This window comes from Babylonia areolata, chromosome 16, assembly GCF_041734735.1.
Source record: "Babylonia areolata isolate BAREFJ2019XMU chromosome 16, ASM4173473v1, whole genome shotgun sequence".
Classification (NCBI taxonomy): Eukaryota; Metazoa; Mollusca; class Gastropoda; order Neogastropoda; family Buccinidae; genus Babylonia; species Babylonia areolata.
The window spans coordinates 23,867,005-23,880,815 of record NC_134891.1 but is presented as its reverse complement, the minus strand read 5'-3'; the positions used below and the strand labels follow the sequence as shown (position 1 = coordinate 23,880,815).

Genomic DNA, 13,811 nt, shown 5'->3' with positions numbered 1-13,811 from the left:
CCACTCCACTGTACTGTACTGTACTGTAGTATTGTATTGTATTGTACTGCATGGTACTGTACTGTTCTGTCTTTTACTGTACTGTACTGTACTGCACTGTACTGTACTGTACTGTACTGTACTGCACTCCACTGTACTGTACTGTAATGTACTGTAATGTACTGTACTGTACTGTACTGCACTCCACTACACTGTACTGTACTGTACTGTACTCCACTGTACTCCACTCCATGTACTCCACTCCACTACACTGCACTGCACTGCACTGTAATGTACTGTACTGCACTGTACTGTACTGCACTGCACTACACTACATTGTACTGTACTGTACTGTACTCCATTACACTGTACTGTACTGCACTCCACTACACTGCACTGCACTGTACTGTACTGCACTGCACTACACTACATTGTACTGTACTGTATTGCACTCCACTACACTGCACTGCACTGCACTGTACTTTACTGTACTGCACTGTCCTGTACTGCACTGTACTGTACTGCACTGCACTACACTACATTGTACTGTACTGTACTCCATTACACTGTACTGTACTGTACTCCACTCCACTGTACTCCACTGTACTGTACTGCACTGCACTGTACTGCACTGCACTGTACTGTACTGTACTGCACTCCACTACACTGTACTGTACTGTACTGCACTGCACTGTACCGCACTGCACTGCACTGCACTCCACCACACTAAACTGTACTGTACTGTATCAAACAGATCGGCGACGGGAACGCTGACCACGCCTTTTGGGGTCGTCCCGAGGACATGAGAATGGGCAGACCTTGCTACAAGGTGGGGCCAGGACGTACCGCTGCTGACCTGTACGGCGAGTGGGCCGCCTCCCTGGCTGCCGGGTACCTCGTCTGGACCGACAAAGGGGGTAGGTGCCGTTTGTTAAAGGGGTGGGGTGGCGGTGGATGAGGGGGGACGGGGGGGGGGGGTACCTCGGTCTGGAAGGACAAAGGGGGTGGGTGCTGTTTGTTAAAGGGGTAGGGCGTGGTGGCCACCTCGTCTGGTTGTGTTTTAATGGGGTGGATGGGGTGGCTACCTCGTCTGGTGGTTCTTTAATGGGGTGGATGGGGTGGCCACCTCGTCTGGTGGTTCTTTAATGGGGTGGGTGGGGTGGCCACCTCGTCTGGTGGTGCTTTAATGGGGTGGATGGGGTGGCCGCCTCGTCTGGTGGTGCTTTAATGGGGAGGGCGGGGTGTCCACCTCGTCTGGTGGTTCTTTAATGGGGTGGGTGGGGTGGCTACCTCGTCTGGTGGTGCTTTAATGGGGTGGGTGGGGTGGTCACCTCGTCTGGTGGCTCTTTAATGGGGTGGGTGTGGTGGCTACCTCGTCTGGTGGTTCTTTAATGGGGTGGATGGGGGTGGCCACCTCGTCTGGTGGTTCTTTAATGGGGTGGATAGGGTGGCTACCTCGTCTGGTGGTTCTTTAATGGGGTGGATGGGGTGGCCACCTCGCCTGGTGGTGCTTTCATGGGGTGGATGGGGTGGTCACCTCGTCTGGTGGTGCTCTGATAGGGTGGGTGGGGTGGCTACCTCATCTTTAAAGGACAAAGTGGGTAGGTGGTGTTTGTTAATGGGGTGGTTTGGCGGTGGGATAGGGTGGGGTGACTGCTGGGTACCTTGTCTGGAAGGACAAAGGGAGTAGGTGCTGTTTGTTTGGGGGTGGTTGGTTAGGTGGGAGTAGGAGTTATTCTTTCTTCTGGCACGCAGCACGCACACACACACACACACACACACACACACACACACACGCACGCACGCACGCACGCACACACACACACAACACACACACACAATCACACGAGAAAGCACGTACAGCACCCACGCACGCACGCACGCACACACACACGCACGCACACACACACACACACACACACACACACACACACACACACACACACACACACACACACACACACCACTACACACACACACACACACACACACACACACACACACACACACATGTCTGATAGTCGTGCCCTCAATACCAGAGGTGATCCCCATTCTGATTTTGATTTTATTTCATTTGATATGGATGCATATATAGCGCCGTTCCTCGGTCGGAGACCAAGCTCTTAGCGCTTTGCAAACTCGCCCGGGGTCATTTGCACAAACAGGCTGTCAAACCTAGGTAGAGCCGACTGCCTGGCTGCCATTGCGGGCGCGCGCGCGCTCATCATTCATTTCCTGTGTCATCTCAGTCAGGTTTCTCTGTGTGTGCTGCAGATTCCAACTACGCGAACCAGATGCTGGATGCTGCCAAGAGCATGTACGCCTTCGGCAAGAGCAACCCGGGTACCTACACCAACTCTGTCCCTAACGTCAGGAACTTCTATGGGTGAGTTTTTTGAGTCGCTTCCTACTAGTCGTGTCCGACTATGACCATCAGAACAGCAACAGCAGAGGAGGCAGCTGCTGTTCCGACTATCTAGGCCAGGATTTGATTATAGTGGAGAGTGTCTTTGTCCCAAGTTACATCCCCACTCTCTCGGCTTAGAGGGGTTTAGGATAGTCAGTGTTGGGATGGTTCCCAAAGGCCAACTAGCCCCCCCCCCCCCCCCACCCCCCAAAGCTGCAGCACTAAGAGCCAGTGCAATCATGTGGTGACTGTGCATGAATATGTGTGTCTGTCTCTGCCTCTCTCTCTATATATATATCTCTCTCTCGGTGTGTGTATGTGTGTGTGCGTGTGTTCGTTCTTTCGTCTTTTCACTGTAAGTGATATTAGACGAGGGAAGGAAAAAAAATCGAGTGGGAGGAGGGGGAGGGGGGGGAATTACTGTGTACGCATACGAGTAAGTGAAAGTGTGTGTGTGTGTGTGTGTGTCTGTGTGTCTGTGTCTGTGTCTATGTGTGCATGTGTCTGTCCGTCTGTCTGTCTGTCTCTCTCTCTCTGTCTCTTTCTGTGTCTGTCTGTCTGTCTCTCTCTCTCTATCTCTCTCTCTCTCTCTCTGCCCGATCGCTCGCTCTGTGTGCGTGTGTGTCTTTGTCTGTATGTGTGTGCCGGGGGGCTGGGGGACGGGGAGGGAGTCGGGGGGGGCGGCGGCGAAATAACTCTATGTGACTCACACGTATGTGTCGGTGGTGGTGGTGGTGGTGGTGACGGACAGATCCACGGGCTACAAGGACGAGCTGTGCCTTGGAGCCATCTGGCTGTATAAGGCCACCAAGGAGCCTCAGTACCTCAACGATGCCAAGGGCTTCCACGAGGGGGGCGTGGCCTGGGCCCTCTCTTGGGACGACAAGAGGGTCGCGTGTCAGGTGGGTGTGGGAGGGCGCTGGGGTTCGGTTGGGGGATTGGGGGGGGGGCGGGGGGCTGAGGGGGTGTAGGGTGTGGCGGGGGAGAGGGGAGGGTGAGGATGGTGGAGTGGAGTGGTATAGGGTTTGGTTTTTTTTGTGGATGGATGTGTGTGTGTGTGTGTGTGTGTGTGTGTGTGTGTGTGTGTGTGTGTGTGTGTGTGAAGGAGGTGTATGGAGTTTGTGTGGCGGGGAGAGAGAGTGTGCGTTTCTGTGTGTGTGTTTGTGTGTGTGTGTGTGTGTGTGTGTGTGTGTGTGTGTGTGTGTGTGTGAAGTGGACGGTGCAGTACATTACAGTACAGTTCAATGCAATACAATACAATACAACACAACACAGCACAACAAAACACAATACCTCACCATTCCATACCGTACCAAACGACACAACGAACACAGTGCAATGCAACACAACACAACACGACACAACACGACACGACACGACACAACACGACACGACACAACACAACACAACACGACACAACACCGCACTAACACAATCCAACACAACATTAACACAAGACCACAATAACCCAACCCAACACAACACACAACACAAACACCGACCCAACACAACACCAACACCCAACACCGACCCAACCCAACACAACACCAACACCACACCAACCCAACCCAACACCAACACCACACCGACCCAACCCAACCCAACCCAACCCAACACCAACACCGACCCAACCCAACCCAACACCAACACCAACACCACACCGACCCAACACAACACAACACCAACACCAACATCGACCCACACAACCCAACACCAACACCCACCCAACCCAACCCAACCCAATCCAACACCAACACCACACCAACCCAACACAACACAACACCAACACCCAACACCAACACAACCCAACACAACACCAACACCAACACCACACCAACCCAACACAACACAACACCAACACCCAACACCAACACAACCCAACACAACACCAACACCACACCAACACAACACCAACACCACACCAACACCAACACCACACCAACCCAACACAACACAACACCAACACCGACCCACACCAACACAACACAACACCCAACACAACACCAACACCCAACACCGACCCAACACCAACACCACACCTACCCAACCCAACACAACACCAACACCACACCAACACCCAACACCGACCCAACACCAACACCACACCAACACAACACCAACACAACATCAACACCCAACACCGACACAACCCAACACAACACCAACACCAACACCACACCAACCCAACACAACACCAACACAACACCAACACCCAACACCGACCCAACCCAACACGACACAATCCACTTCCAGCTGCTGCTGTACGAAGAGACTCAGGACGCCTCCTACAAGAACGACGTGGCTGGGTTCGTCAGGGACTACATGCCCGGGGGATCCGTGCCCTACACACCTTGCGGTCTGGCCTGGAGAGACAAGTGGGGAGCCAACAGATATGCCGGTAGGTCAGCGTGTTTGTCAGTGCGTTGGTCAGTGTGTGTGTGGTTTTTTTGTGTGTTTTTTTTTTTTGTTTGTTTTTTTGGTCAGTGGTGTTTGGTTTGTAGTGTTGAGTTAGTGGTGGTTGGGTTAGTAGTATTTATATTTGTATTTGTATTTGTATTTCTTTCTTTTTTTCTTTCTTTTTTATCACAACAGATTTCTCTGTGTGAAATTCGGGCTGCCCTCCCCAGGGAGAGCGCGTCGCTATACTGCAGCGCCACCCCCTTTTTTTCTTTTTCTTTTTTTTTTTTTTTTTTTGTATTTTTTCCTGCGTGCAGTTTTATTTGTTTTTTTCCTATCGAAGTGGATTTTTTCCACAGAATTTTGCCAGGAACAACCCATTTGTTGCCGTGGGTTCTTTTACGTGCGCTAAGTGCATGCTGCACACCGGACCTTGGTTTATCGTCTCATCCGAATGACTAGCGTCCAGACCACCACTCAAGGTCTAGAGGAGGGGGAGAAAATATTAGCGGCTGAGCCGTGATTCGAACCAGCGCGCTCAGATTCTCTCGCTTCCCTGGGCGGACGCGTTACCTCTAGGCCATCACTCCTTGAGGTACTGGGTTCGGTGTTGTTTGAGTTAGTGTGTTGGGTTAGTGTGTTTGGTTAGTGTGTTGGGATAGTGTGTTTGGTTAGTGTGTTTGGTTAGTGTGTTTGGCTTAGTGTGTTTGGTTAGTGTGATGTGTTAGTGTGTTGGGATAGTGTGTTTGGTTAGTGTGTTGTGTTAGTGTGTTGGGATAGTGTGTTTGGTTAGTGTGTTTGGCTTAGTGTGTTTGGTTAGTGTGTTGTGTTAGTGTGTTGGGATAGTGTGTTGTGTTAGTGTGTTGGGATAGTGTGTTTGGCTTAGTGTGTTTGGTTAGTGTGTTTGGCTTACTGTGTTTGGTTAGTGTGTTGTGTTAGTGTGTTGGGATAGTGTGTTTGGTTTGTGTGTTGGGTTAGTGTGTTTGGTTAGTGTGTTGTGTTAGTGTGTTGGGATAGTGTGTTTGGCTTAGTGTGTTTGAGTTAGTGTGTTGGGTTAGTGTGTTTGGTTAGTGTGTTGTGTTAGTGTGTTGGGATAGTGTGTTTGGCTTAGTGTGTTTGGTTAGTGTGTTTGGCTTAGTGTGTTTGGCTTAGTGTGTTTGGTTAGTGTGTTGTGTTAGTGTGTTGGGATAGTGTGTTTGGTTTGTGTGTTGGGATAGTGTGTTTGGTTAGTGTGTTTGGCTTAGTGTGTTTGGCTTAGTGTGTTTGGTTAGTGTGTTGTGTTAGTGTGTTGGGATAGTGTGTTTGGTTTGTGTGTTGGGATAGTGTGTTTGGTTAGTGTGTTTGGCTTAGTGTGTTTGGCTTAGTGTGTTTGGTTAGTGTGTTGTGTTAGTGTGTTGGGATAGTGTGTTTGGTTTGTGTGTTGGGATAGTGTGTTTGGTTAGTGTGTTGTGTTAGTGTGTTGGTATAGTGTGTTTGGTTAGTGTGATGTGTTAGTGTGTTGGGATAGTGTGTTTGGTTAGTGTGTTGTGTTAGTGTGTTGGGATAGTGTGTTTGGTTAGTGTGTTTGGCTTAGTGTGTTTGGCTTAGTGTGTTTGGTTAGTGTGTTGTGTTAGTGTGTTGGGATAGTGTGTTTGGTTAGTGTGTTTGGCTTAGTGTGTTTGGTTAGTGTGTTGTGTTAGTGTGTTGGGATAGTGTGTTGTGTTAGTGTGTTGGGATAGTGTGTTTGGCTTAGTGTGTTTGGTTAGTGTGTTGTGTTAGTGTGTTTGGTTAGTGTGTTGTGTTAGTGTGTTGGGATAGTGTGTTTGGCTTAGTGTGTTTGGTTAGTGTGTTTGGCTTACTGTGTTTGGTTAGTGTGTTGTGTTAGTGTGTTGGTTAGTGTGTTGTGTTAGTGTGTTGGGTTAGTGTGTTTGGTTAGTGTGTTTGGCTTAGTGTGTTTGGTTAGTGTGTTGTGTTAGTGTGTTTGGCTTAGTGTGTTTGGTTAGTGTGTTTGGTTAGTGTGTTTGGCTTAGTGTGTTTGGCTTAGTGTGTTTGGTTAGTGTGTTTGGCTTAGTGTGTTTGGTTAGTGTGTTGTGTTAGTGTGTTGGGATAGTGTGTTTGGTTTGTGTGTTGGGATAGTGTGTTTGGTTAGTGTTTTGGGTTAGTGTGTTTGGTTAGTGTGTTTGGCTTAGTGTGTTTAGTTAGTGTGTTTGGCTTAGTGTGTTTGGTTAGTGTGTTGTGTTAGTGTGTTGGGATAGTGTGTTTGGTTAGTGTGTTGGGTTAGTGTGTTTGGTTAGTGTGTTTGGCTTAGTGTGTTTAGTTAGTGTGTTTGGCTTAGTGTGTTTGGTTAGTGTCTTGTGTTAGTGTGTTGGGATAGTGTGTTTGGTTTGTGTGTTGAGATAGTGTGTTTGGTTAGTGTGTTTGGTTAGTGTGTTTGGCTTAGTGTGTTTGGTTAGTGTGTTGTGTTAGTGTGTTGGGATAGTGTGTTTGGTTTGTGTGTTGGGATAGTGTGTTTGGTTAGTGTGTTTGGTTAGTGTGTTGGGTTAGTGTGTTTGGTTAGTGTGTTGTGTTAGTGTGTTGGTATAGTGTGTTTGGTTAGTGTGTTGTGTTAGTGTGTTTGGTTAGTGTGTTGGGTTAGTGTGTTGGGATAGTGTGTTTGGTTAGTGTGTTGTGTTAGTGTGTTATATAGTGTGTTTGGTTAGTGTGATGTGTTAGTGTGTTGGGATGGTGTGTTTGGTTAGTGTGTTGTGTTAGTGTGTTGGGATAGTGTGTTTGGTTAGTGTTTTGTGTTAGTGTGTCGGTATAGTGTGTTTGTTTAGTGTGTTGTGTTAGTGTGTTGGGATAGTGTGTTTGGTTAGTGTGTTTGGTCAGTGTGATGGTTAGTGTGACGGTTTGTGTGTTGGTTAGTGTGTTTGGGTAGAGTGTTGGTTAGTGTGTTTGGGTTAATGTGTTCGTTAGTGTGTGCGGTTAGTGTGTTGGTTAGTGTGTTAGTCAATGAGTTGGATGAATGTGTCGGTCAGTGTGTTGGTTAGTGTGTTTGGTTAGTGTGTCACTGTCGAACACGAAAACCCATCACACCCATATCTTTCTCAACTCATCTATCTATCTATCCGTCTCTCTCTCTCTCGTTTTTTGTTGTTTTTTATGCCAAGGGCTGGGTGGAAAAAAAGCATATGCATTTGCTTATCTCATTACCCTGGTACAATAAAATTTCGTTTCGTTTCGTTTCGTTTCGTTTCTCTCTCTCTATTAACCCTTTCTTTTCCTTTCCAGGCAACGCTGCGTTCGTGGCCCTGGCCGCTGCCGATGCAGGGATCGAACCTGGGGCAGGAGCCAAGTGGGGCGTGGAACAGATCAACTACCTCCTGGGAGACAACCACCACGATGGAGGATGCTACAGCTTTGAGATCGGCTACGGCGGCAAGTTCCCCCACCAGCCCCACCACCGTGGAGCGTGAGTTGTGGAGGGGGGGAAAGAAAGAGTTAATAATACCGAGGGGTTGTGGAGGGGGGTTGGTGGGTCCAGGGGGGAGGAGGGGGAGGAGTGAGGGCATGGAGGGAGGAGGGAGGGGGGGAGGAAGGCGAGGGGTGATAGAGGGGTGGTGGTGGAGGAGGAGGAGGGCTACGGCAGCAATTTCCCCCACCAGCCTCACCACCGTGGAGCGTGAGTTGTGGAGGGGGAGGAAGAAAGAGTTAATAATACCGAGGGGTTGTGGAGGGGGGTTGGTGGTTTGGGGGGTGGGGAAGAGAGGAGGGGGAGGAGTGTGGGCATGGAGGGAGGAGGGAGGGGGGGGGGGAAGGCGAGGGGTGATAGAGGGGTGGTGGTGGAGGAGGAGGAGGGCTACGGCGGCAAGTTCCCCCACCAGCCCCACCACCGTGGAGCGTGAGTTGTGGAGGGGGGGAAAGAAAGAGTTAATAATACCGAGGGGTTGTGGAGGGGGGTTGGTGGGTCCGGGGGGGAGGAGGGGGAGGAGTGAGGGCATGGAGGGAGGAGGGAGGGGGGGGGAAGGCGAGGGGTGGAGGAGGAGGAGGAGGAGGGCTACGGCAGCAAGTTCCCCCACCAGCCCCACCACCGTGGAGCGTGAGTTGTGGAGGGGAAAGAAAAAGTTAATAATACCGAGGGGTTGTGGAGGGGGGTTGGTGGGTTGGGGGGGAGAGGAGGGGGAGGAGTGTGGGCATGGAGGGAGGAGGGAGGGGGGGGGAGGAAGGCGAGGGGTGATAGAGGGGTGGAGGAGGAGGGCTACGGCAGCAAGTTCCCCCACCAGCCCCACCACCGTGGAGCGTGAGTTGTGGAGGGGAAAGAAAGAGTTAATAATACCGAGGGGTTGTGGAGGGGGGTTGGTGGGTCGGGGGGGGGGGGGGAAGAGAGGAGGGGGAGGAGTGTGGGCATGGAGGGAGGAGGGGGGGAGGAAGGCGAGGGGTGATAGAGGGGTGGTGGAGGAGGAGGAGGAGGGCTACGGCAGCAAGTTCCCCCACCAGCCCCACCACCGTGGAGCGTGAGTTGTGGAGGGGGAGGAAGAAAGAGTTAATAATACCGAGGGGTTGTGGAGGGGGGTTGGGGGGGAGGAGGGGGAGGAGTGTGGGCATGGAGGGAGGAGGGGGGGGGGGGAAGGCGAGGGGTGATAGAGTGGTGGTGGAGGAGGAGGAGGGCTACGGCAGCAAGTTCCCCCACCAGCCCCACCACCGTGGAGCGTGAGTTGTGGAGGGGGAGGAAGAAAGAGTTAATAATACCGAGGGGTTGTGGAGGGGGGTTGGTGGGTCGGGGGTGGGGGGAGAGGAGGGGGAGGAGTGAGGGCATGGAGGGAGGAGGGGGGGGAGGAAGGCGAGCGGTGATAGAGGGGTGGAGGAGGAGGAGGAGGGCTACGGCAGCAAGTTCCCCCACCAGCCCCACCACCGTGGAGCGTGAGTTGGGGGGGTGGGGGGGGGAAGAAAGAGTTAATAATACCGAGGGGTTGTGGAGGGGGCTGGGGGGTCGGGGGGGCGAGGGGGGGAAGAGAGGAGGGGGAGGAGTGTGGGCATGGAGGGAGGAGGGGGGGGGGAAGGCGAGGGGTGATAGAGGGGTGGAGGAGGAGGAGGAGGAGGGCTACGGCAGCAAGTTCCCACACCAGCCCCACCACCCACCACCCACCACTGCGGAACGCGAGTTGTGGGGGAAAGAGAAAGAGGGGGAGGGAGAGAGAAAGTGTGAGTAGGATGTGTGATAATAATAATAATAATAATGACAAGAAGAAGAATATAATGATACCAAAAAAAAAAAGCAAAGAATAAAAGAACAAATTAAAAAGAGGGGAAAAAAGAGAAAAAAGAACGAATGAATGAATGAACAAAACCAAACCAAACAAAAAAAAAAAACAAAAAAACATTCACTGGAATCAGAAAATATTGTCGCCTGAAAGGGTCAAAGAAACAGATCTGAATCAGAAACACAAAAGTCTTGAGCCCATAACTCGTAACCCTGAGGAGCGTACCATCCACAAAAGTGTTCATAAACTTCTTTTTTTTAAGAAATCATTATTTCTTCAAAGATAATGAATTAAAAAAAAAAATGACGGGTGCAATAGCCGAGTGGTTAAAGCGTTGGACTGTCAATCTGAGGGTCCCGGGTTCGAATCACGGTGACGGCGCCTGGTGTGTAAAGGGTGGAGATATTTACGATCTCCCAGGTCAACATATGTGCAGACCTGATAGTGCCTGAACCCCCTTCGTGTGTATGTGCAAGCAGAAGATCAAATACGCACGTTAAAGATCCTGTAATCCATGTCAGCGTTCGGTGGGTTATGGAAACGAGAACATACCCAGCATGCACACCCCCCAAAACGGAGTATGGCTGCCTACATGGCGGGGTAAAAACGGTCATACACGTAAAAGCCCACTCGTGTGCATACGAGTGAACGCAGAAGAAGAAGAAGAATAAAAAATAATTAGAGAATGTTCAGCCAATTTCGCTCAGTAAGTTCACACAATATTCAGTTCTGTCAGAAGTGGGAATGTCAACCCAGTAAGGAACCCGGGTAAGCCCAGTTTTAGCGACCTGAATTCAGGGACCTATTTCTACTGGCAATGTTTGTGCATAGATGAACCGATATTAACCATTTATTTTGTATTTCTTTTTATCACAACAGATTTCTCTGTGTTAAATTCGGGCTGCTCTCCCCAGGGAGAGCGCGTCGCTATACTACAGCGCCACCCATTTTTTTTGGTATTTTTTCCTGCGTGCAGTTTTATCAGTTTTTCCTATCGAAGTGGATTTTTTCTACAGAATTTTGCCAGGAACAACCCTTTTGTTGTCGTGGGTTCTTTTACGTTCGCTAAGTGCAAGCTGCACACGGGACCTCGGTTTATCGTCTCATCCGAATGACTAGCGTCCAGACCACCGCTCAAGGTCTAGTGGAGGGGGAGAAAATATCGGCGGCTGAGCCGTGATTCGAACCAGCGCGCTCAGATTCTCTCGCTTCCTAGGCGGACGCGTTACCTCTAGGCCATCACTCTACACTAGTCGATGTTGTAACCTATTCACAATGGTTTTTGCCACTATTTTGTACTTTGTATTACCCAATTTTGATGCGGATTCACTCACTGAACTATAACGTGCCGCCATGTTGTTCGTTTCGTATTTGGTCCCGGAAACCATGAAAAAAAAAAAGAAAAAAAGAAACATGGCGGCATGAGACGACAATTGTGTCGATTCGGGTTCATGTTACGGGTCATTTCGCGTTGTATTGTGCCCATTTCTTGGTTGAATTGGTTGACAACACGTAGATTGTCATTTCTCATATGTCTCCATTGCAAAACATGCGAAAAGTTTCGTTTAAATCAAATAAGTGCAACAATTAAGGACGCTAAAATAGGACATGAGTTCCACAGCACACTCATCGATACCTTCATGTTCACTCGCCACAGATCCTTCTGCAACTGCAACCTGGACGGAGCGCTTGTGGGTGGTCCCGACCAGGGCGGAAACTACAACGACAACCGTGAGGATTACGTCATGAACGAGGTTGCCATTGACTACAACGCTGGCTTCCAATCCGCTTTGGCTGGTGAGAGTGCACTCCTTTTTTTTATTATATGTATTTCATATTGTGTTTATATATTCTCCCCCTCCCCTCACACACACACACGCGCGCGCGCGCGCTTCCTATGTCCTGTCCCTCACACATTCTCCACACCCATTATGTGTGTGTACGAGTGTGTCTGCCTGAAAAGAATAAATACGTACGTGTCAAAATCACCTTCTACTGAATAGACAATACACCAGTAAGACGAAGAAGAAGAGGAAGAAGAATGAGGAGGAGGAGGAGGAGGAGAAGAAGAAGAGAGAGGAGAAGTAGAAGAAGGAGGAGGAGGAGGAGAAGTAGGAGAAGTAGAAGAAGGAGGAGGAGAAGTAGAATGAGGAGGAGGAGAAGTAGGAGTAGAAGAAGAAGAATGAGGAGGAGGAGGAGAAGAAGAAGAAGTAGAAGAAGAAGGAGGAGGAGGACAACAAGAACAACAAGAACAACAAGAAGATCAAGAACAAGAAAAACAAGAAGCATTTAGAACATATACTGCTGTAGGAACAAAAAGAGCTTTTCAATATCATAGGGGTTTGGTTTGTTTTTTTGTTGTTGTTTTTTTTGTGTGTTTTTTTTTTTGGGCGGGGGGGTTGTTTTGTGTTGTTTTTTTCTTTCCTTTGAAAACGGCATTTTATACCACAGTAAAAAATGGAAGCATTTCAAAGCAGGAACACAAGAAGGTGAGAAACAGTCATTCATCATCTGAAGAATCTTCCTCCGCTTCGTAGATTTGTTGTTTTGTTTTTTTTGTTGTTGTTGTTTTTTGTTTTTGTTTTTTTTTTTGTTTTGTTTTGTTTTGGTTTGGTTTTTGTTGTTGTTGTTTATGTTTTTGTTTGTTTGTTTGTTTGTTTGTTTTTTTATCGTTCGTTCATTCCTAATTTTCCTTTTCATTTATAACCTTTATAATCTAAACAGCCCTCCTCTTCGTAAAAAAAAATCGTTCATTCACTGGAAAAAAATAAACCATTATTCGAAAATTCCTGTTGTCTTTTTCCTGGATTGATTCTTTTTTCTTTCTTTTTTTCTTTCTTTTTTTTTCCCTCACAGCCATCAACCACTTGAAGGCCACCAACGCCGTGCCTGCCACCAACAACAAGTGTGCCTGCCGTTAGTGACGGGGCTGACGTCATCTTTCTCTTCATGACGACACTAATACACACACACACTGGTGATGACGTCATCTGTGTCCCACACACTGATGATGTCAAGATTGCCAACTGAGCGATTGTGATATGAACGATTTTCGTTGTTGTTTGCTGTTGTTGTGGTGTTTTGTTTGTTTGTTTGTTTGTTTGTCTGCGACTGCTGTTTAATCAAGATGTTTAATCAGCAGTTGTGATTTGAATAAACCGTTTTGGGTTGTTTTTTTTAATCTAGTTTTCTCGGTGGAAATGTTGGTTTGTGTGAGAGTGTGAACTGCTGGCAGATTGTCTGACTCTGTCCTTGTTTATCTGTCTCTGTCTCTGCCTTTCTATCTATCTATCTATCTATCCATCCATCCATCTCTCTGTACCTATCAGAGTGGATTTCTTCCACGGGATTTTGCAAGAGGACAACACTCTCGTTGCCACAGGTTCCTTTTCAGTACGCCAAGAGCGTGCTGTACACAGGGACCTCCATTTTTCGTCTCATTTGAAAGACTAGACCCTCAGTTTGATTTTCCAGTCAAACCTGGGATAAAGAGCGGAAGTGTGGGATTCGAACCCAGATCCCTCACGGACTCTCTGTATTGGAAGGTGAGCGTCTTAACCATTCTGCCACCTTCCTCCGCGAAGCACAGTAAACGATTTATCAAAACAGCGCAGTGACAACGGCTTAACTCACTAGGGACGGTCAGTTTTCCCCTTTTTCTTTTCTTCCCTCGTCACCACACTGATGTCTATAAATAATGTCTGCACGTAGATGATAATCCCATGTCCAGTGGGTGTCTGAATGGTCCAGTCTATGTTTCGTCTTTAGGAAATGCGGTATTTATTGTCTTCATCCACCTGGTCTACGTT

At 48.9% G+C, this 13,811-nt stretch overlaps 1 protein-coding gene across 1 annotated transcript in view; it reads left to right on the top strand.

Moving 5' to 3' along the window:
- The window catches only part of LOC143290936 (endoglucanase A-like), a 19,284-nt gene extending 6,113 nt beyond the window's left edge, over nt 1-13,171 (top strand). Inside the window, exons 5-11 of the mRNA XM_076600506.1 lie at nt 734-896; nt 2,254-2,365; nt 3,138-3,288; nt 4,640-4,784; nt 8,033-8,213; nt 11,660-11,799; nt 12,859-13,171. Of these exons, the coding sequence (XP_076456621.1) occupies nt 734-896; nt 2,254-2,365; nt 3,138-3,288; nt 4,640-4,784; nt 8,033-8,213; nt 11,660-11,799; nt 12,859-12,923 (957 nt within the window). The 3' untranslated portion in view covers nt 12,924-13,171. The remainder of the gene's footprint in view (nt 1-733; nt 897-2,253; nt 2,366-3,137; nt 3,289-4,639; nt 4,785-8,032; nt 8,214-11,659; nt 11,800-12,858) is intronic.
- Nucleotides 13,172-13,811: the final 640 nt, after the last annotated feature.